Genomic DNA, 24,636 nt, shown 5'->3' on the forward strand with positions numbered 1-24,636 from the left:
ATGATTCACTTAAACAAGCTCCTATATCTTGCTGAAAAGTTCCCAGTAAGTTACCTTGTGTATTAAGATGTTTCCACTAGAAACTAGACACTGGTACTCAGTAATATTTTGTGTTTTTGCAGTGTGTGCATCAAGTGGAGCTGATTATTTGGCTAAAAAGATGTCAGTGACTTGCAGCATTCACGCGTCCCGGATGAGCATGAAGTGACAGTGGAAAGGAAAAGCTCCTCTCCAGCAGAACCGACTCGGTGTTAATGACCAACACGGGGGAAACAGAGAATACACACAAAAAGAGAAACAGTGAGTACTTTCAAATGTTAACGAAACGTAAGAATTTAAAGGGGCAGCATCGTGTTAAATCTGCTCTGTTGAATTTTGCGTTGTTATTTCTTCTTATAAAACACACACTTGGAGATTTTTTCCCAATTCTTTCTCCCAGTGCAACCATTCAGCTGTGCAAAAAGGACAGGTAGACCCTCCTGCTCCTAACTCAGCTCCTTCAGACTAGCCAGCACCAATTAGCAAACACATGGTGGATCATCAGCTGAGTCTCATTATAGGAGCTACTTCTCAGAGCAAAGAGAGTGATGTTGTAATGATTTCCTGAAGTCAGAGTTTCAGAAAGGAAAAGTTTTCAAAGAGACAGAGATCCAATTACAAAGTAAAAATTTGATTTAATATTCAGCTCTAGAAAAAACAAGAGTCCACAGCACTGAACCCCATTCAAAACCTCCTGGTTATTCCACCAAATGTTGATTTCTGAACTCTTCCCAAGTTAAAACATTGGTAATGTTGTTCGTAAATGAACATTAACTTGTTTTCTTTGAGTTATTTGAGGTCTGAAAGCACTGGATGTTTTTTTGTTATTTTGACCAGTTCTCATTTTCTGCAAAATACTAAATTTTTGCTTGGAATATCAGACATGTCAGTAGTTCATAGAATAAAAGAACAATGTTCATTTTACTCAAACATATAGCTACAAAAAGTAAAGTCAGAGAAACATTTTAAGTGGTCTCTTAATTTTTCCCAGAGCTGTATATTGTATTTCTTTAACAACTGAAGTTAACAGTTACTTGATTGTGCTGGAAAATGACACCATGTGCCTGGAAAACATATAATACTGGCCCTTTAATTTACTTTAATGACAGCAGCAGCTTCTTTAGAGGAGAAGCTTGTTAGCAGAGGAGCTGGGAAGCAGTTTTCCAGTCTACACATGGTAATCTGCAGCAAACGTCCGGCCAATAGCTTTGTCCAGAAGAGAGGCAGGGTTAATCACTGAACCACAGGGTCAGGTGTATCATCAATAGAGACGGTTTTGGTGTTGGCAGCATTACAATCGGCTGATTCCTCCTCCAGGAAGGCGCCTAAACAGAAAATCAAACTAGATGTTGCTTCTATGGAGAGAAGAGAACAGAAAACAACTCACTCTGCTAGAGCATGTGGACCAATCAGGTGAATGAAGGAGGTTAAAGGAGTTTGTCCTCCTTTGCAAAGGAGGACAAACCTAAAATGTATTCAGGAAGTATTCAGGATTTAAGAGGTGAAGGGAAGCTGGAATAGGAGAATTACGTTCTGTTTTCATCAGAGCGTTTTGGAGCAACTGAAGGCTTTTAGCTGCTTTCTGTGGATTTCCTGAGAGCAAACATTTACAGTCGTTCAGCCATGAAGCAACAAAGTGTATTAATTTATCAGTGGACAGACTGTTTCTAATTCTGGCAACAGAAAAAAATTTGTTCTTCGTTACAAAATAATTTCATTGTACTGGGAATAATTTGTTTAGTGTGTATCTACAGTTTAGTCCAATATTACTTATATGTTTTATGGATCGAGTTCAAATTCAGCAAAGACTTTTGTTTCTATAAAAGCAATTATGTGCTTACTTATTTTGTAGATCAATAAACTTTTTTGCTTTTTGCTGGGCTGATATTTGTTTTATGTACACTAATTAGTGAACTAAAAAAACAGGCAACTAAAATGATAGAATGATCTTAAAACTTGTCGAAAATGTTTATAGGAAAATCTTTAGTTTCAAAACCATCAGAAGGGTGTTTCCCTTTATTCCCTTATGTGCCATATATTTTCCTTCCACTCAACTTTCCTTTCATCACTAGATTCAACTGGCTTCTTCAATGACAACTTCTTTTTATTGGTCTTATGTAAAATTGTAACTTTCTGAAAAGCTCCATTTTGGTGTTTTTATCTACTGTAGCTTTTAGTTATGAAAAAATAAAAGCTATGGGGAAAAATCTTAAGTGTTTTATAATTATATATAAGATTAAGAATCAGCCATGAACAGAACCCAAAATTTATGACCACAAAAATGTGTATCAGTCCATAAATCATGAGAATTAATGTAATATACATAGTAAATCAATGTAAAAACAGAAACATCCATCCCAGATTCTTATTAAAACCAAAAGCTGCACACAAATTGAAAAACTTTTCTTTTATTTATAATTTCAATTACAGCAATGTTTTACTTGAGGTCATTTGGGATTTTTTGTCTTTGTTCATCCTTAAATACATAATCTTAATGCTGAGAGGAAAAACATAATTTTCATGAAAATATAAATTAACTTTAATTCCTAATTAACTGTCCAAATAATTTCCAATAACATGCTACAAGTTTTTAAGCACTGCTCGGGTTTGTTACTTTTTTTTTTTTTTTGCTTTGTCTGTGGTGCATGTAGGCATGATTATAATCTAAAAGGGGCTGAGCACCGAAAACCCCAAAATTACAAATGTTTCCATTCACAAGACAAACTCAAACACTCCAGGAAAATATAAAAAATTCTGTCCTCCCAGCTGTTAGTGTGGCTCTTCAGTCCACGTAATGTGTCTACAGACATCTTATTGAACACATTTTTTATGCTATGAAGTATAAAAATTTGCATTTTTCATGCATTTAAATACCTCAACTTAGACACCAGTTCAGAAATTCTTCTGCAGAATTTGCACTTAAGATTAGTTTTGCGTGATGTTTTGGGCAAACCAGAACACACTCCGTCACACACACGTCCTGCTGACCCAGCTTAAAGTTTTGGCAGTTTGTTTTAAAGTGCTGTAGGAACATCGGGCTGCTTGAATGACAGGTACTCTAAAGGAGATCACAACATCTTTCCCGGCGGGAATCACCTGCTAACGTCAGACGAAGTGGAAAACATGACACATTTTGAGATGTAGACATGAAGGAAGAGCGGTCTGGCTGCACGTACAACCACAACACCTACCACACGCTTACAGTGTTCCTGAGGACCATTTGATGCAGAGCAACATCGCTTGCTGCCATTTCCCCACAACAAAAAATAGCCAATGAGATATATTCTACAATACAGCGGCTACAAAAACATACATACTTAGCAAATCATGTTTAAACTTAAGTACTGCCCACAGGGAGACGGGTTAGGACTGGTTCAACCTAGTTTTTCCTCTACTCAGCTCATGCATTAGGAGAATCAAAAACCTAAACAATTCAAAGAGGGGAAAAAAAAAAAAAAAAAAAAGAAACAGAGAATTCACCCTATCTGACACATGATTGCCATTTGCAATAGATCAGCTTACAAAAAACAAAGCCCTAATCTTACTGTTTTGGGTCAAGTATGACACAAATTGTTCATATAATATCACCATAATCTGCAGTTTCCATTTTTTTTTTTTTTTTTTTTTGCAAGGCTGGCAGAATTCAAGGCTCAGTTTAGTCCGTAAGATAAGAGGAAGATACAGAGAGTTCCCTCCTTTAGTCCAGCAAAGGCAGCTGAGATAGGCAGAGCGTTATTAGATGGGTCAAAACCACCACGGTCCTCAGTGCCTTGGTGAGTCTGGAGGATTTGCCTGATAGGTGGAGTCTGGAGTCCACAGAGAAACTCGATGCGGTCGCCATGGATTACTTCATCGGCAACTCCTGCAACAACAAAACACAGCAATGACGCCTCAGAGCTGCACGATCAAACATTCAATCAATGTTTGCCATCTTTCAATATGTAATTTGGCAAGCCATTTTCAAATAATACAACGATAATGGCACAATGATGCAAGTTTGTTCTCTCAAATACAAATAATTTAATTTTGTAAAGAACAATTCAATCTGAAACTGAAATATATGTCAGTTTTAAATAAAACCACAAAAACCTACAACCAAAACCACAAATCAAATGGAATATGAAGTCTCTGTAAACAAAACTGCCTTTCAAAAAATATCAGAATAAAAATTATCGACCCATTTTTAATTTGTTGTGCGATTAATGCTGCCAGTCTTAGCCAGGATTTTCTTGCAAAATAGATTTTTTTTTTTATCTCAACGGCATTTTCTTGGTGAAATAAAGGCTAATAATGACAAGAGTAATTGATTTATTGCTTATTATTATTTACTTCAACCCGCTTGCCTAAAAAACATCCTTTAATATTAACATTAGGCTAACATATCCAGAGCTCTATGTGGGTTTTATTTCATTGATATTATACATGTGAGGTGTGTCAAAATGCATGTATTGTTCAGATTCGTTTTGTTTAATAAAGTTTTTTCTCCTAGTTTCGGTTCTGTTACTCTTGGCGGTTGCTGTAGCAACCAGTAACTGACAGCTCCTCCCCCTTTTTCTGTTGCCTTCAGTGACTGTGGTATTTATCACCATCAGCTCCGTTCTCTTTACATTACATTTTAACATATATTTAACTGATACTTTAGACCAATGTAATCATATACGGGGTTTCAAACAGAATTTTGTCAGTCATGTTTTTATGAATGGTTTGTGTTTAATTTTACAACTGTTCACTGGGAGCTACTGCTCTGCAGGTTGTTTAGACTCATTTATTGTATTTTATTTGATGTAAAGGGCAGACACTCTCTTGTTCGGTTATATATGTTTTAATTTTTTATATAAAGTTTCAGCTATCAATTGTGCGTTAGTTTTTCAATGTTCCAGGTGCAATTTTATTTCCTGTACGAAAAATATATATCCATTGTAAGTTATGTGAAAGATTAAATTAGTTAAATTTTGTTAATTACCACGACATGATCAGTTAGCCTCTTTTTTTCTGTTGCCGTCTGCAGAGGACGCTGGACTGATTTTTAACACAAACCTGATTTAATAATAATAAAAACTGTGAACCTGAGTGTGTCTGTTGTGAAGTCAACCGACTAAACCTGAGACGAACAAGGAAGGGTCACTTACATAAATGCTTAATGTGAAAAAAAAAGTTGAATATAAATGTAGGGCAGTGGCTTAAATATGTCAGCAGACGGCTCACAGTGACAGAAGTCAAAGTACGGTGTTCATTAAAGGACATACTACACCAATAGCCAGAACCCAAAGAACAAATATAACATCTTGGTGACTTCTGCTGATATATTTAAGCCTACATAAACATACTAAAGTGACATCATTTACCTGGGCATCTTTCGTCTCTTGCGTCAGTTGGTCCTCAGTCTTCACCTCAGCAGGAGGAGCAGCGTTGGCCATCTGTGAGCTCCTGGTGACCGGACCCCCGGCTCGGTCCCTCTTTCTGAGTGAGACGCGCTCCTCTTTCTTCAGCTGTGCCGGCAGCGCTGTTGGTTTGACCACTGCTGATCTCTTAGTCGCTGGCTTTTTGCCCGTACGCTGCGTTCTCACGGTTGGCCGTTGTGCTGTGTCACTGGGAGTGTCAGGAGGAGGCGGAGAGGGAGGTAGAGCCGCAGCTTGGCCCTTTTTGGTTTTTTTGCGGGTGGAAATGCGTGCAGAGAGCGCGGCGGGCCTTTTTAATCGACCCACTGCAGAAGGAGGCTTTCCTTTGCTCACCTCAGTGGATTCAGGCTCTGCTGCAGTTGAACTTCGCGCTCTTCTTTTTCCCGCAGGTTTAGCCTGTGGCTCTGTCTGCACGTCGTCTTCTGGAAGTCTCTTCCTATTTGTGTTCTTATCCACTAAAGAAACAGCCTCTTTTTTCACCTCTGCCAAACCTTTCTTGCCCTTTTTAGTGACTGCAGGTTTCATGGGGCAGCTGATGACCATGTGTTTATGCAGACTAGCCGTGTAGGTGAACTCTCGGCTGCAGTGGGGGCAGACGTTGGACAGCGGCACGTCTTCAGATTTGACCACCACCTTCTTTGCAGTACTGACAGTTCTATGTTTCTGTGAGATCGCTTTCTGGACCAGCTGGTTCTTCTTCTTACTCAGAGCGCTCATCTTCGTTTTCCCCGTTTCCTGATTGAAGTTGAGTTTCTTTGGTTGCCCCATCCGACGGAACGCACTCTGACCTGCGATGGCGGCGGCCTCCGGTGCAGCCTCAGCTGTTGTGCTGGGCGACACCACTCCATTGGGGCTCTTCACAATTTGCTTTAGGGGAATCGGGTTTTTCTTGGGAGTATAACGCTTCTTGTCGCTGGCGTTGGCACACACCAGTATGTGCTTGTGCAACTCGGGCATGTTATCAAAACTGTTGCCACATTTGGTGCAGCGGATGGCAGTGCTGAAGGTTTGCGGTATGTTGTGGGTGGTGAAGTTTGTAGCAGAGGCCACCGAACCAGTGTGAGAGCGGCTGTGGTAGGGGAAAGGTGGTGGTTTGAAACTGGGATAGTGTTGATTGATGCCAAGTCGGACGTCGGGACCTTTAGGCTTCCCTCCCTCTGAAGCCATAATCTTTATTGTAGTGTACAGCTCCTCATTGGGGTCCTCTGTGTTATTCCCGTTCACGTCGGACTCCTCTTTCGTCGACACGTCATTTTTATTGGGCGTTCCTGGCACTGGTGTCGAGGGAGCGCTCTCCTCTTTGGCTCTGGACGGGTCAGTGTAATTCTGCGGCCTCAGCTTGCCACTCTCTACAGTAGTATGTGTGCATGACTCGTTGGGGTGAAGGTCCTTTTGGTGCTGCTGGAGGTTACAGAGAAAGGCAAACTCTTTGGAACAGACTGAGCACAGGAAGATGCGACCCACCCCATGCAGCGCCGTGCGGTGGGCCAGAACGGCCGCCTCGTCGCCAAACAGCTGGACGCAAAATTCGCATTTGAAGGGCCAGTCGGCAGCGTGATCTGTGATGTGGCCGCTGAGCTCTTTGATGGAGTCGAACGGCTCCTCACACACATTGCACACGAAGGTCTTGCAGTATGTGGAGTCCGCTTCCTCTGCCTCCCGGATTTCAGTGGACAGTTTATCGAGAGCAGCAGGCGGAAGCGAGGAGTCGTGAGGTGAGTGGTTTACAGCAGACAAGTCGTCTTCACAGTGAAGAGGCTCTTCTTTCACTTTAATCTGTGGGGGAGATTGTAAAGCAGCTGATGGAGAGGACCCGTGTGATGCAATAGGAGGAGATTTGGAAGATGATGGCAATTCTGATTGAGGGGAAAGAGCAGCAAAATCAGCTTTCAAAGATATTTCTGTTTCTTCAACCTGGGTTAAGCTGCCGTTTGTTAGACTGTTACATACTGCAGAAAGAGAAACATCAACATTTTTAGCCAGATCTTCTGTTTTAGGTCCAGGTGGACTTGATGCTACCGACTGATTGGGGGGACTATGGAGTGGAGTGCTTGGGTAATCTTGTGGCTCAGAAATGTAACTCTCCTCTTCATCCTTGTTTTCCTCCGGTGAGAAGTTTTCAACAGAATCTGACAGATGCTTGGGTTCATCAACTTTCGGAGACATTTTTGGCGAGAGAACCGGGAGGGGGGAATCCGAAGGCTGCGGCGAGCTGGGGAGCATTGGAGGAGACGGTATAGTGGGTAGAATGGGAGGAGGTGGCGTCGGAGACGTCACGCTAGAAGAGCTGGGGGAGGAGGGGTTTATTGTGACTGGAGTCAGGGAGGGTGGAGACGGGTGAGCAGAATCCGATGCAACATTTGGCGACTGAGTACGAAAACAGCTTAGGGTTGCCAGCGTTGAAGCCTCCTCCTCTCCTGGCAACGTTAGACCAACGTACTCGTTCATTAGCACCTTTTCCAACATGCTCGTGTTTGGCTTTTTCTTTTTGACCGGCGGCTGTGGCGTTGGCCCACCTTTTAAATCCGGTTTTGTGGTAACTTTCCGGCATAGACTTAAATCCAGAGCAGAGTCTCCAGTCGCCTGGTTTGGGACGTCGCTTCGTTTGCAGACAGAGCTGGACAGATCCAAGGGCTGCTGGTTGCAGGAACTCCCCCCGCCACTGGAGGAGGCATGGCTTCCGGAGGAGCTTGGAGAATCCTCATCTTCCTCATCTAGGAGACTTTCAGGAGGCGGCACACTATGGCTTTCCAGCTTTGGCACCTTGAGGGCATTTCCGCTCACTGCTTCTGCTTTACAGCTTTCAGTTTTGACAGTTGGACTGAGCTGTGGGGATGAAGGTGGAGAACCAGTCCTCCTTTTGTACTTTCCTGAAGCGCCTGGAAGTGTGGCCAGTCTGTGGCTCTCGGTAATGAGGGCTATTGTTGATTTTTGGAAGTCTTGCGTCTGAAGGAGCTGTTTGAGTTTAGGGGACAGATAAATGGTTTTCTCCCTCTGAAGTGTTGATGAATCCTGCTGGAAAAGCCCTCCTACCAACAGGTTGGATGAGGACGACGTGGAGGATGAAGGCGAAGGAGCAGTTTCCGTCTCCACTTTCAGACTGGTGACGAGGGGAGGAGTTGATGTTCTTCTTTTTGCTGCAGGCTGCTCATTACTGGTGATTGACTTTGTGGTGTTCGTTTTTGCCTCCACCTTCAGTGCTTGACTAATCTGATTTGGGCTGATGATGACCGTGTCCAGGCCAAACAAAGCCGCCGACCTCGTGTCCACTTCTATCACCTCACAGCTGCTTGCCGTGCTCGTTGACACAATCTTGCCATCAATGTAGAAGCTGAGGTTCTCCGAGATGTTTTTGGATATGTCGATGGCGTAATCGTCTCTGTCTGCCTCGTCCTCCGTGTCGGCACTGGGCATGTAGACCAGAGGAGGGCTGGCACTCGGCGACGCGCCTGGCTGTTGCGCCGACGCCTCCTGCAGCAGCATGCCTTTCCTACGAACTCCCTTCGGCAACAAGTGGCGCTCATGTATTCTGCGTTGGTGCCTGCGCATATTGGTGTGTGTGCCGAAAGCTTTGTTGCAGTACTTGCAGGGATGAAGCTCCTTTGACTCCCCGTTTTCATCAAACATCGACGGACGATTGGTGTGGGGTCCCAACTCTTTCCTCTGCATGTCAAACTGGGACCCTATGGCTATGAGCTGACTGGTTGGACTGGTGCAGTCAGGACTCGAATCAGTCTGCCCTGCAGGACTGAGGAGGCCGCCAACTCCAGCCTGGGAGCCGGGCATCTTCTTGGATCCGTTTTCATGCCGTCTTTCATGCCGCCGGCGCCCAACTTGTGAGCTGAAAGGCTTATTGCAGTATCGGCACTTAAAGACTTGTGTTTGTTGGTTGCTGATGCTATGAACGTGTATATGGCGCTCCAGACCCTGTCTGGAGGAGAAGTGGCGCTCACAGTGGTCGCAGGGATAGGATTCTCCTTGGAGGTCTTCCTCCAGCTCCCTGTCGGGGTCCTGCTCAGGGTCTCCACCTCGCTGAGCTAGCAGAGGGTTCTCCTGTGGATCTTTATGCCTTTCTCCACTGCCAGATAGCAACGAGTTCGACTGCTCGGATAATTGCTTTGAGGTTTGGTGCTGCATTTCACAACTGTCATGGCCATTCTCCTCTTCCTCGTCCTCTTCTTCTTCATCTTCCTCATAATTTCTCCCGTCCCCTGATGTGGATGTGTGCTGCAAATGCTTGTGGCCGGTGCTTCCTAAAGGATGAGCTTCATAGAGTTCCTGAGAGGTCCCTGATGGTCTCTCGCCCTCCTCCTTATCACCTGAGTAAAATAAATGAAAATTGTGCTCCCTTAATGAACAAATTTTGAATTAATGAGTCAAAGTAGACCTTTAATTACCAAACATTTGTTTAATGAATAAATACTCACCTTCTCCCCCCTCCCACATTTCCCTGACAGTAGTTTTGGATCCACTTGTTTTCTTGAATCCACCCAAACCAGCCTGTCTGGCTTTCTCCACCAACTTTCTTCTAGCTGAAACACACGCGCCACTTCGCATTAGTCATGATCACAACAAAGGTTTGCAAGGAAAAGCCTTCAATTATGTTGGCAGAGGTACTAAAGAAAATAATAAATCACCAAATTTTATTGGAAAATTTGTTATTTACCAATAAATTATAATAACCAAAAAGCTAAAGTTTCACTGAAAGCACAATAATAGCATGAAATGTCAATTAACCTCTATGAACACATTTAAATCTGCAACTATGGATGTTTGATATAGACTTTAAAATCATTTTGGTACATAGTATATTTATTTAACTTTACCATTGCACAGTCAGATCTTCAGAAAAACAAATGATCCAAAATATAACTACTTTACAAACATGGAACTATGCTGGTTAGCAGAACACTCACTGCATTTTATCAGATTTTGACATGTAAATTGTATCATTTACTGACATTGTCATGGAAAACAAGCTCGGATAGTAACAGTAACGCTCCCATCACACTGCCATTTCTCAGTATTATCACAGGATGAATAAATTTTATGATAACGATGTGAGTACGACCCCATTTCTAAGCTGCAGACTCCTTCAGAATGACACCAGAAGACAGTGTTTGACAAGATCAGCTCTTCACTTTATCAATAGTTAAACCGCTGAATGCATTAGGAGGAACCTTGAGCTAAGAATCATTTTAAGATGACATGAGAAATACAGTCTCTCCACCTTTTCCTCACTTCACCAGGTCAACAACATCAGAAACTGACCACATTTGGATTTACAGTCTTGTCATTACTTTGATTATAGATTGTAATGTCTATATTTGTCCTGATTAAAATCAATGAGTCAGTGATTACTTTATTCCCTCTATGGTTTCTGTGCATGAACTCTGTTTTTAGACATTTTACTGCACATTTTCAAGTCTGTGAATTTCATCCTGATGCGACTCCAGGAAAATATTTGAGTGACACACACTATTGCTGAGAATTGTGATGAAGATCTCAATTATGATTATACTTTCTTTAACCTTACATAGTGACCCTGTCACTGGAGTCCTGGAGCCTTATAATCCTAGCCACTAAAGATTGGCGGATATAGGGATGCTGAGTATATAAATTTACAAATATAAACATTTGAGTCAATTTTGAATAAATATTGCTATTATGGCCAATGAATGATATTTACTGTAATAGTATTCTACCTATGCTTTTGTCCTGTATCACAAAACTAATACTACATAACCAGCCCATCCCCATATACAAACAGCAGCAAGATGGAAATAAACAGTCTGATGTTAAGATGTCTACTGTGATTAAATATATCCTACAGCTGTTCTCTCTGATATATATTCCCATGTTAAATTAAGTTAAATCATTACTTTTCAGAAGTTTTTTTCTCCTTCTTTGGTCAGGTGTAATTAACAAATCTTAACGAAACAAGAAAAGTAAATCCTGAATTGGATTATTATTTACAAACTGTCATGAAGAAGTTGGAATCTGTGAATTCCATAAACTTTATCAGAATCTATTTTTATTCATCAGACAGACTACCTAAGTTTGGGTGTAGAGCTGCATGATAATAGAAAATCCATCGTATTGGTAAATATTGTGATGACCAGTTGTGACATATGCCTATTAACTTCTTTCCTCTCATTTTCCTTGCGCTTCTGTCTCTCTTTGACCTTCAACCTTTTGGACAACATGATTTGTGTCCAGTTTAAGCATCTGCTGCCATGACTGTCTATTAATATTACATTATTATGTACAATGTGATGTATAATAATCAAAATCGCTTGAACTAAAACATAAAAATAAATAATGGATGTGAACAGGATCAGTCTATATCAAAAGTTGGGGGGGGGTTTTCAGTGAAATAAGAGATTTCACTGATCAAAACTGTGTTTTTAAGAACATACATTTAGTTTGCAGACGTTCTATTTGCTAGATTTTAAACTACAGCTGAACAAAGATAGTCCAGATTCCTTAAAGGTTGTGAAACATCCCTGTCATAAAATGCCAAGTTGCTTTAAAACTTCAGAGCTTTCCACTTGTGGACCGTGTTAGTATTTACATAACTCCTACTGCTTATTTTTCATTTCAACACCACTCCACAACTTTTTATCTTTCTTATCTCCCCGAGATGTTTTTACGCTTATGATACCAAGCATGACTGGAGTGTGTCATCTGTTGTGTCTCAGACATTTCAGTAAAAATTCAGTGTGTGTTAATGGTGAGAAATGACGCAGCGCACCATGGCGTTCCCTGTGAGTACCGGTCCAAACACGGCCTGCGGCTATGCAGTGTTTGTGTTTACGATGCTCATGCAGTGCGGTGGTGCTACAACTGAAGATTAGCTCCATTTTAGACAAACAATCTTTATTCAGCGTACTGGAGACACTGGAAATTATTCTGTCTGAACGCTTTTTCAGAGTGCTACTTAAATTACGCAGCTAAACTCCGGCTGAAATTTGTGATTTGTCATAAAATGCTAAAGGAAACCAGATGTCGCATCTTAAACGGTGTGATATTAAGCCTCAATTAAAGTGAGTGCATCTTTAATTTGAGCTCACGCTGAAAACTTCTAAAAAGTTGTTTTTCCAGAAACAAGCTGATCCCAGAGCAAACTGTCTGCCCCCACTCCCATCATCCTGTTCCTCAGTTTGAGGTTTAATTTGGGCTCCTTTAATGAAGGCTCCTTTCATCATCTCCTTCTTCTGCAATTGTTAAATCACACTTAAGAACAGAGTGAGCAACAGCAGCTATTTGCCAAAAGGTGTGTGATGACAGCATATGTCGAGAAAAAACACTTTTCTTAGACCAACATTAAGATGAAACTTTCCTGGCATTTAGTTTCTTTTTGAGCTTAAAACCAATTTTTTTTATTGTAAAAAAAGCATAATATAGTTAATAGTTGTTTTGCTGAACTTGCAGCTAAACAGGTTGAGGTCTAAGGCCTAAATGTATATAGTTATGTTCTTTACTTCCTTGTGTGTAAAGAATAAGGACCTGGATTAGATCTGCACTATATAGTCATGAATGTCGACTTAAAAATCCAAACACTTCCATAAAAGTATAAATAATAATTACTCATATGGCCATTATTAATCATCAGAAATAAAAGTTCCTTTTTGTTTAAATTTGCAAAGCAGCATATTGGTGTAAAAATGTCTGACATCACAGTAGTAGAAGAGTGTTTTGCCTGCAGGGCTTCACAGAAACACAACCCTGTAAGACAGAAGCATCAAAAACAAGTCCTGGTCCGTAAACTCAAAGGACAATTATTCTTCTGTAGAGCTATGAAACATAGAAATATAAAATCAATCATAGTATGTCCTTTTCAACTAGATAAACCGTTTTAAAAAGCCTTGTAGCCACGCCTAACACACAAACAGGAAGTGAATGTCAGCTATCTTGAACTGCACTGTGTGAAAAATCATTATTTATAGGATGAAATGTCCTCTTCTGGTTAAAAAGAAAATAAAACAAAACCTGCCAATGTCTGTGGACCACAATGTGTCAAACTTGCTTAGCAAAACCTCTTAGCTTCAGCTGTGATACATTGTTTTTTCTCTGTGTTTGAGCCAAATGCAGCTGGTGTCTGATCATCTGTGAATATTTTAGGTTCCTTTCATCCTTTGTGTGAAGCATTAACTAGAAGTGACTTCCTCTGGTCACACAAAATGTTGAGGGAAAATTAGCAGCAGATGGACTTGAGCTTGGATGGGCATGAAAGGTTGTTTTCCTAGCTACATCACTGCGGAGTACTTAAACACATCAACAAAGTATGGAAAGAAAAAAAATGACTTACACTGGTCACTGCAGGACCAGTGTAAGTCATTTTTATGGCAAAGTTTAAACATTCTGGTGCAGATAAAGTTAACAATACTGGTGAAAAAAAATTACATCTAAAGCCTTCCAGAATTTTCATATTTTTTGAAAGTGCTCATACGACTGATCTCACCATAGAGAGCTTTTAAAAATCTCCACAGGGTGCCGGTTTCTTTGGTCTCCAAGCTGCCGCTACCAGACATTTTCCCCATATTTCCTCCTCTTTACTTTATCTTTGAAATTCTCACATTTTGAAGCCAAATTCAGGCTGGAGACTTTTAATATTGCTGCTTTTATTGAACTCGGTGTTCCAAAGGCACGGCTATCACTCTTCAGCAACTAGATTTATTTTCCCTCGATTGCATGCTTCTCAATGTCAGTCAGCAAAATTCAAAGAGCTGAACTCAAGTGGGAGGAAAAGAAAATTAAAAATCACAATTTAAAAGTTAACATTATCGCAGATAAGATTAGCACTCATTTTTACAAACTATCATCTTAACGCTTCTTTGATAACTGTGGCCTTGAATGCGTCAGGAATAAAATGATAACATAACAGGAGTCTGGAAAAAAAAGATTAGATCACTTAACTTTCAGTCTCAATGTTTCCTTTTCATAGGGGATAAAGCAGGATTTGTCTCGCCATATATCTCATTACAACAGAGTCAAGACTCCTGTTAGCTGTAGGGCAAATGATGACCTACACAGGGCTAATGTGACTGGAATAATCTAATGACATAGGACATGTTTATAAGTAAAGCTCGACGGCTCTAGCATTCTTCTCTGACTTAACTCGCTGCTTAACTTTATGGAAATACATGATCAAAGTTCATACTTGTGAACGTAGGAGCACATGACAGCCATGTTGGATGTGTTGACACTAATTTGGGAGAAGAGTTAACAACATAACCCGCGTGTTTTCACTGGCCGTGACTGAGTTTCTTAAATAAATAATTTAAAACTGTTGTGAAACAGACGTAAAAAAGAAACATACATTTGTGGCGCTTTGTTTGGGTCGACCGATTTGAATCCGTTGCTTTAACAGCAACTAAATGAAGGTGTTGAGAGATGAATTTGGTTGATTTTGACTGAATTATCAGTGGCTTCATCCAGCCTGTGTACCGTCTGCTCCTCCACACCGAGACCTCCGTGCGTCCAGACTAGCCGTTTTTAGCCTCGTGCTAGCTTTCAACGCATTAAACTGCAACAACTCGATGAATCTGTGATTATCTACCGCAACCACAGCAAGAGCCAACCCGAACACGCTGCACAGCCTCTGTATTTTAAGGCTGCAAGCAAATACTTGAGCCCAAACGAGGCTACGGTCGGGATAAGGAAGCAGGCTCGTTAGCTAACTTGCTAGGCCATCATCAAGTAGAGAGGCTCGGGCGATGGATGAACTCAAGGAAGGTCACATCCTCAACAACGTTGGGTCCAGGGGAAGAAAAAACAGCTCGGAAACTCTTTAAACACCCGGAGACGACCATCCAACCCACTCTGCCGGGGTAATACAGCCACATTAAGCAGCATTAACGAGTTTTAGGTGAGGTGTGAAAGTAGAGAAAAGCCCCATACATCGCACGTTAGCTTCCTTTTAGTAATAGCCAGCTAGCTCGTCAGTTGTAACTTTGGACCGAGTCGCGGAGGAAACAACGCGCAAGAGTGAACTTAAGCTTTCAGCGTGGGTCGGTGTGAAGGCCTCACCTCGTTTCGACCTGGGTGAGCTCCTTCTGCTGGCTCTTTCTTCTTCCAGCGCAGCTGTTATCTCGGGGTTGTCTTCCACTGTGTACCACACCAGCAGCTCCTCTCCTGGCCCGATAGGCTGCAACGATGTGAGATGAGCCCGGCAGCCAATCAGAGGGCGGCTTGCTGGGAGGCAGCGCTCGGGTATTTGGACTGCTGTGCATCTAATCTGTCTTATAACGCTTATGGAGCAGGGTTACTAAAAGAGCTGCACCCAAAAACTATACACTCAAGTATCAGTGAGCAGCATGGATTTTACTCAAGTAAAGAAAAACATATTTCTTAAAAACACTACTTATGTACCAGAGTTGGTGGGCAAAGTACCCAGAAGTTGTACTTTAAAGTAGAACTACTTAAATATATTTTTATTAAAGTAAAAGTAAAAAGTAGCCAACCAAGAAATTACTCAAGTAAGAGTAAAATGTATTTGGTAAAAGGTTTAGTCAAGTACTGAGCAACTGATTATATTATCAGGTGGACTAAAAGATAAAATTAAATGGAAATTTTGGGATTTTTAAGGACTAAAATTACAGTTATTTATATTAGTGTGAGGGATTAACCCCTCCCTAAAAGGTGATGTGTTTGTGCTGCTATATTCCAATTTATTTATTAAGTGTATTTTGTTTGGAGGAAGCAACTTGCTTTGTTTGGTGTTTTTGTTTTAATCATTTTTCTTCTCTTTGAGGTCACCTGGTCAGGTGTTGCCATGGAATAGAATAGAATAGAATAGAATAGAATAGAATAGCATTTATTGTCATTGAACAGGATTCAACGAAATTTCTATTGCAACTCCCGTGCAAAAAGTCAAAAAATACAATATTAAATAAACAAATACACAATAATAATAATATATACAACTAAAATTAACTAAAGGCACTCAACCACACCAAAGAAGAAGCAGCAGGTCCAATTATGGTAAAGTGCAGATGATGTGACAGTGCAAGTGCAGAACAATATGGCTGTGTGGGGGTTGGGGTGTGGGGGGGGGGTGTATGTGAGGTTATGATATGTGTGGGAGGGGGCGGCAGGGAGTAATGGCTCTGACGGCTGTGGGGAAGAAACTGTTTCTCAGTCTGTTTGTTGTAGTCCGTATATTCCTGTACCGCTTGCCTGATGGCAGCGGCACAAACAGTCTGTGGCCCGGGTGGCTTGAATCCATGGGCCCATGAGCAGTGCTGACAAGGACCTGGTGTTTTCAATCAACCTCAGAATCTATTGTTTGAGAGGGAAGGGAGATGTGTTTGGATTTAATTTGGGGCCCAGATTGTTTTTGTTTTAGTTTGAAGGTTGTTAGTTGAAATGTAAATTTCTTTCTAGGAATATAGTGTAGTACAAATGTTGTTTTCACTTGTGTTGACTCCACCCCTTAATTAGTCAAGGAAGAGCCAATGCTTTAAAAGGCAGGTGTGTTAGATCAGAAGGATCTCTCCCTCTTGTGTGTGAACCTGTCATGCTGTAACTGGATGGAAATGTTTTTGAAAAAAAAAAGATAAAACGAATAAGAGCTGTATAACTTCTGGACTTTGTTTGATTTTTTTGATTGCAACCCTACAATTAGTAACAACAAACTGACACAAATTAATTTGTACTTTGCCTGAATTAACAAAATCGGGCAAAATAATGTTTCTCCAAGTTAAATTTTTATTATAAAATTGATGAAACTTTAATAAAAACTGCAGGTATGTGTCTGGTGAATTTTTTTGTTAAAAGATGTTTGTTTTTCATTCAGTGGGTAGAGTCCAGAAATTTTACTCGAATAAGATTAGCAATACTTCATGATAAAAAAAAAAACTCAAGTAAAAGCAAAAAGTACAGCATTGTAAAATACTCCAATAAGTAAAATTATTATTATTATTATTATTTTTTTTGAAAAAAGTTCTCCCAGAAAAAGTAATTACGTAAATGTAACTAGTTACAACCCAACTCTGGTAGTTAGAGTTTCATTAGTTTCATATTGAAAGAATTTGATTTGGAAAATAAAAAAGTTTATTTGATTTTGTTATTTTGCAATTATGTCACGTTTTCATTTTGGTCCTTTAAAATCCCACAATATCCACATAACTTTATATTTTGATCTGATGGATTTTTAAATATTAAATTACATTTTGATCAGTTACTCAGTCCTTGAGTATCTTACTTACCAAATACCTTTTTACTCTTGAGTAATTTCTTGGATGGATTTTTTTTTTACCTTTTCTTGGGTAAAAACAATCACCCTCACAGGTGATGCATCTTGTAAAAATCCTAAATACTTTACAACCTAATTAACATCAATGCTGCTTGGAGCTGCAGCAGAACAACAAGGTTTAATTTTATGAGAATTAATTTGACAAGTTTAACGCAAAGCACTTTTTTTCTTAACCCTAACATGGGAAGGAAAACAATATCTTTAAAATTGTCTTTACGTAAAATTCTAATATAAATTTCACTGAAATGAAATAAAACATGCTCAGATTAGTTTATGATATTTCTGACAAGGGTTTGAATTAATTGTTTAGAACCAATTTCTTCTGGTTTCTGTTGCGTCATCAATGTCTGATCCATTTTCTAAAGCCAAAGTGTGAATAATAGCCTCTGAAATCTGGGCGGATCCATCAGGGTGATAAAGCTTTACTGTGTCGTTAGCAGCTGACAAGATAAACGTGTAGCTGTGAAAAAAAATAGGACCAAAATGTGGAGGTCATTTTTCATTTCACAGCTTCGAATGACACAAAATCAGCAGCTTTACCAACTGAATTAGGCAAAGCTTTTGACATGTGAACTGTCACATGTGGAGTTTTACCTCAGACTATCAGTGACCGAAGATTTACAATCACTAACAGGAAAAAAGAGGAAATGGTAGAAGAACAGGCAGAGCATATCAGCGGTGGCATCTAAAATTGAGCCATAGGAAGTTACAGGAGCAGCTAACATTTTTCAACCAGCTGGGAGCAGAAAGTTAGTTTTATCTACAGGGTGTCAAAATGCTAAACTAAACCAATTTTGCTTATGATTATTGTTCTCCAGGTCAAATGTGACCAGGATTATTCTGTTTTCTAGCACACTGGCTTTGTTGCTGCTGAACAGCACCATTAAGTCAAGATGAATCCTTGCCACATTCTTGATGGTAAAGCAGGAGGCTCCACTTCTGCTTTTCAAAGATGTACGATTGTGTGAATGCGTATTGAGTTGGGGGTTGTGGTCAGCAGCAACTTATTTGGTTTTAAAGTGACAGCTTATGCTGACATGAGCTCCCAGGAGGCAGAACTGAGCTTTTATCTCATTATCTAAGAATTATTTTGAGCTTAAAACGTCCGTAGAGCTATCCTACCCTCTACTGGGTCGCCTGTATTTAAATCCTAGTGTCTGCACATTTGTGGGATTGAAAAAAAAAAGGAAAAAGTATCTCCCTCATTAATCAGCAACGAGGAGATTTAGACAGTGTCGCTATGTAAATATGTGGTTTAGTTTACTAATTCAGTACAAACTAAACTATGACTTCATGTAACAAGATGTGTGCTTTCTAAAGACCAACACAGATCAACCAATTCATCAACCTGCAGCGTAGCGGGTCACATGTCCAGACTTCAGTATCTAACTTACCCTCAAAACTTTGTAGTAAATGGCTCTGTTGATCTCCAGTGGAAACAGATTCTGCTCCTCGCTGGAACGAGCCCAGTTCACGTACCGGAGCCAGTTCCCCTTCAGCGGGTCTGTAGCATCGATGCACATCCATCCCCGAGCCGGGAAATAAACCTGCAGCGCACCATCGAGACGACCGGGTCAGAACATGAGCCGTCGGGCCGCGTGACGCAACTTTTAGGGCAAAACTCGGGTCACGCTTGAAAACTGGAAGCTGAAATATTATTCATGACATTAACCACAAGTACACTGCAAAAACACAAAGTGTTTGGTCGAGTTTTCAGGGCAAATGTCTTAGAAGGTTGAAATAAAATAAAACAAACTTATAGAAAACCTTTCAGGAAGATACAGGAGTTTGTTTTAAATCAATAATTCCTTCATATCTATAAAAATGTATTGCTTCCATTGGCAGATTATTTCACTGATAACATCATATTAGTATGATGAAATAATCTACTAGATTATTTCTCTTTTAACTGTGAAATAATCTCCCAATTGAACTGGCACGTTTTCATCAATATTAAGTTACTAATGACGTAAAATAAGCTCCTGTATCTTTCTGAAAAGTTGCTTCTAAGTTTATTTTTCTTATTTCAAACTGGACCAAAAATTGATAAGATTTTGTGTTTTTTGCAGTGCAGTAGCAGTGGGGGTGTCAACAGGTTTTCATTTTAATCTTTATTAAAACTCCTGCACTTGACTAAATGAATTGTCAAGCCTTGTTAAATCCAGACACGCAGCTTGTTTTAGATTTCCAGGCTCAGATTTCTGACAGAAATCTCAGCAGAAATACTTAAAAGTAACGGTTATAGTAATTCATCAAGCGTTCATTGATTGTTTGTTGACTCAGTTTTCAGACTGCTTTGTTTTCGATGTGAAAATGAATTATTGTGCTACATACCTCCCACATGTAAACATTACTGGTGACCTGTGACCTCTTCTTCTTCTCTCCAATAAATGGGCCAAACCGTTTCCCCTTTGGGATCACTTTAGTGGCCCAAACACCTAAAAATACAAAAATAGATCATGATTAATAATAACATCTTTACAGCAGTAAATCATTTTGATTCATCTGCTATTCTGTTCTCTAATTCCTGTTGTTATTTTTAACTTAGTAACACAGTTTAGTTGAACCAAACTAGGTTAATCTTTTTAAATTTGCTTTTGCTTAAATTTGTTTGTTGTAATTTTTATATTGAAATGTGTAAAGTTTTACTGACTTATCAGGAAAAATGATTTTGGAGTTAATGCATGACTTCATGTTTATTCATCATGTCAGGACAAATTAATGTTTTGTGTTTTTTGCTACATTTCAGTTTGTTGACGTATATATTTAATTAAACTGTTGCTGGGTTGCTGTTGCTCTGATGACGTAGCGCTGACGTCACCAATGCAGATGGAGGGCCGGAAGTAAATATCCTAAATATACTGTATTTTTTTGAGATGCCTTGTCTGTTCCATCCTATTTAGGACATTAATATACTGTTGTGATCAGTTTTTCTTTGTTTTGATCCGGAGAAATCCACTTCCGGCCCTCCATCTGAATTTCGTGCGTCACGTGTCTGAAACCCAGCAATTTATTCTTTGTTCAATGAACAGCATTTACTTTCTACCCTTTTATATAAAACATAAAAGCTCCTAAAACCTGCAGGTTTTATATTTTCCATTACATTCATTCGATAAGCAATGAGCTAGTAAGTAGTAAGCTACTTTTGCTCCTTTCCTGCATTTGTCTGACACTTGTGCTTTTCCAACTCGTTTGCTGCAACTTCTACCAATTTCAGTCTAAAATGGAAATAAGGGAGGAATTCAATTACAATTCAGTTCTTTTTATTGGCATTTCATTTCTAAAATAAAAACTTCTAAATAGGTGTCTTGGTGTTTTCGGGCCACTTCTATTTGGTAGAAGAGGGAGTAAAAATGGGTTTTGGGATAATAAAAGCATGCAGATCGCTGCACTAACTATTTACTAGATATAAAAGTTTAGCTCAAACTGTTACTGGATTACTATGATCATTTAATATAACCACTGTGTTTATTTTGGCTGGCAGTAATGTGATCAGACTTGAACCTGACAGAATCTGTGGAGGGACAAAACATTAGGATGAGAAGGAGAATGCCAATACAGATGTCTTTTTTATTTATTATTATGATGGATTTAAATAAATAATATAAATAAATGTAAATGCATTCCAGACACAAACTTCTTATTCGAATTTATACTACAAATTTGCCAAACTAATGAATTAATTTGTTAAATTTTGACAAAATGTGTTTCTCATTTGATTATTTTTGAAGTATTTAACATTTACAATAATACTTTTTACTGTACTGCAGCCATAAAATAGCAATTATATAATTTCTGAACTTGGCTATGAAAAGGTGCGAGAGCAGGAAAACTCACCGACGCGACTCGGATTTACAGCCGACGGTCCGAGATGCAGATACTCCGGCAAGCCGCTCCACACATGAGCGGGAATGTCCTCCAGACTCTCCACTGACTCTCCAGAAAAAGCCATGATCCGCACTGAGAGAAGCAAACAGTGGAATAAAACAAACCCAACACACTGAAAGTTACTCAAGCAATCAGAAAAACGTTTAAATCGCTTCATCGTCACATCGGCTGCAACACGAAGCAAAGTATGAAAACTGGGTGAATTCATGGTTGTTCTAACAAACCTGAAGGTTGATGCCACATTTACCAGACTTTTACTTTCACTTTATTTTTGTAAAGATCACGAGGAACAAATCTCCACTATTTTTGATCATCTGCATTTAAACCCCAATATTTATGCCCACCGTATAAAAAGAAACATTACCTTTTCCTCAGCATTGAGAAAGTTGTTCCTAAATTTAAGCATTTAGGAAAGCATGGAAAGATGTTATACTTTTTAAACTTTTAATGTCAATTCACAATAAAGGCGAGACGATAAATCAATTTCCACACAATAACAGTTTATACTCTGATCAACAAATGATCAATATCAATAGATAATATATCTGATAAAATATTCAATGTTCTATATGTAGAACATACGCTGAACCGCACAGCATTATGGGAGATGTAGGCAGAGGAAAGGCTTTAGCTCGTCAACGTTAGATAAGTAAGACTGGTGGCTTCGACTGACTCACTCAATCTTTGGTTACCTAGCAACTCATTCTTTGGTTACCTAGCAACTCATTCTTTGGTTACCTAGCAACTCGTTCTTTGGTTACCTAGCAACAACCTGCTAGGTAACGGTTATAGTAATTCATCAAGCGTTGAGTAAGCGGCGCAGCAGCAGTCTGAGGTTTTTATATCGTTTTTCAGCGATATTGTCCAGTCCTATTCATAACATTTGAATTAAATTAAACATTTTAAGGAAACACCTCAAGCACTTGTTTTCTGAGACATTAAAAAATAAAATAAAATGTTTAAAAAAATCCAAAGATATTTCAAGAAGAAAAACTGATCCAAGTGCTTCTCCTTGTAGCTCACAGAATATACTTTAAAACTCTGCTGTTAGCTTATAAATCACTGGACGGCTTAGTACCACCATACATTAAAGGTCTGCTGTTGTAGCATCAACCTTCCTGAAAACTCACAGTTCTGGTTCTGTGCCCCAGAACCAGAACAGCATTCTGAAACAAACGTACCAAAAACTGCAAAACAGCCGAAACACTGAGTTCCTTTAAATCAAGAATCAGGGTCCTAAAAAGGCCCAACAGCCATAAAGAAGGCTGGTCCTGTTCTGGATCTGTTCTGGAGATGACCGGGTCCACTGGAGATGATGGCTCAAAGGAAGATTTTCACATAAAATCAAGATGATTCTGGACAATCCTGACCATCCGCTCCATGAAACTAGAAAAACTGAATCAGAGGCTTCTTCTAATTTGCTGCAACACAGACTGCTACAGGAGATTTTTTGCGACCTACAGCCATCAGCTGATACAATAAATTGAATTTAATTAAGTTGAAAAGCCATCTGTTCAGAGTTACCTTTGGTTTCTAGTAACTATCCAAAGTGATCAATACATTTGACGTCAACTTTATTGATGATCCCATTTGACGAAATGTAATGTTTATTGCTTGTTTCACAATCATTGACTGGATGGTGTAAAGCACTTTGAGCTGCTTTGTTGTTGAAATGTGATGAACAAACAAACTGAACTCAAATCTGCCTTCAACTTACAATGTTACTGTTTGTTTTGTTTTCATGATGCCGTTTGTTCACTAATCTTACAAACCTCTGACTTTCACACAACAGCCGCATTTATTAAATTACATAGAGGAGGATTTAATTAGTTGCATAATAAAAATCATTCACAATAACAATTACGCAGTGGTGCCTGTTGCTCTGTCACATAAAACAACATTAAAAATTGAGAAAAGTTCAAAGTAAATGAAGAGTTTTAGTGATGCGTTACAGAGATAATTTTAAAAAGTGTTTTTCTTGTACACTTTTTAAGAAAAAAAGCAAGAGTTTTCTTAACTCTTGCTCACTGGTCTCAGATCTCCACCAGGAACATAAGCATGTTTCCTTCCTCCAAACTGGGAGCGAAGCCTCTTGTTGGGGACAATGAGCTGCTGCTGCAGTGAGGTGGGCTGGGCTCATCACTCATCACCTTCATCTAATATGAATCCATCCCACCCGGTCCCAGCCCACCAGTCTGACCCCAACCAGTCTGACCAGTCCAAACGTCAGGAAACCAGCAGAAAGATGACAGCACATTATTCTCTTTGTCTCCACCTGACTGGATCAGCTTCGCCTTGTTTTTGTTTGTTTGTTTGTTTGTTTGTTTTTTGGCTGATTCCTGCTAATAAAATGCATCAACTTTTTATAGGCCAGCCCATCCACGTGAATCCATTCATTCATTTATTTATTTATTTTCCACTGAAGTTGCGATCGGACATCTTTAAACCTCCCTCGTAGCTGAAGTTCAATCAACAAACCATTTGTTGTTGTTTTGCGCCGCCTCTGCGCGTGCAGCGCCGCGCGCAAAGCGGCTTTTTTTTACACCGTTTCTCCAAATAAAAGTTTAATAAAAGAGATGATTTCTAAGGTCCGGAGCAGCAGCGGCTGAAGGATGTAGTTTATTGTTTCCCCTGGCTGAATGCAAGCCGTCCTCTCCCCTCTTCTCTCTCTCTCTCCCCCCGATCCCGCTGCTGCTCCGGGGTAAGGTGGTTTGTTGAGGCTTTTTCTGCCCCCAGGTTCCCTCCCGTAAGGTGGGTTTTGGGGGCAGAGGGGTGTAGGATACTCGGAGCCGCACTTACCTGCGTCTGCCTGGGACCTGGGGCTCGGGCTTTTAATGCTCTACCTGCTTTTCCATCTGCTGAAAATGGCGGATGGAGGCTGGAGTCGGGAGGCTTCTCCGTGGAGTCCGGATCGTGGCGCGGTGGAGTTGGGAGAGGCAGAGCCGCTGGCGGAGCCGCGAGGCTCAGGTCAGACCGGGAAGGGCGAGGAAAGGCAGCTTTTTTTTCTGGGAGGCTGCTTCCCTCCTGCAGGTCCGGTCCACTCTGCAGCCC

General features: G+C 40.1%; 1 protein-coding gene across 2 annotated transcripts; it reads right to left on the bottom strand.

The window, feature by feature from the left end:
- Positions 1-2,431: 2,431 nt before the first annotated feature.
- Positions 2,432-24,446, bottom strand: prdm2b (PR domain containing 2, with ZNF domain b). 2 transcript variants are annotated; one of them, XM_055022962.1, is made up of 8 exons: positions 24,385-24,446; positions 21,535-21,657; positions 20,032-20,135; positions 19,092-19,244; positions 15,471-15,588; positions 9,866-9,970; positions 5,385-9,757; positions 2,432-3,901 (listed from the first exon to the last, which is right to left on the bottom strand). In XM_055022962.1, exons 2-8 carry the CDS (start codon positions 21,647-21,649, stop codon positions 3,884-3,886), a joined length of 4,986 nt encoding a protein of 1,661 aa, XP_054878937.1. In that variant the 5' UTR covers positions 21,650-21,657; positions 24,385-24,446; the 3' UTR covers positions 2,432-3,883. The 2 variants fall into 2 exon arrangements, with proteins under 2 accessions (XP_054878937.1, XP_054878941.1); XM_055022966.1 differs by lacking the exons at positions 21,535-21,657; positions 24,385-24,446 and adding an exon at positions 20,351-20,406.
- Between the last annotated feature and the right edge of the window lie 190 nt (positions 24,447-24,636).

The sequence above is a fragment of the Poeciliopsis prolifica genome, unplaced genomic scaffold (genome assembly GCF_027474105.1).
Source record: "Poeciliopsis prolifica strain line A6 unplaced genomic scaffold, Auburn_PproV2 SCAFFOLD003, whole genome shotgun sequence".
Lineage (NCBI taxonomy): Eukaryota > Metazoa > Chordata > Actinopteri > Cyprinodontiformes > Poeciliidae > Poeciliopsis > Poeciliopsis prolifica.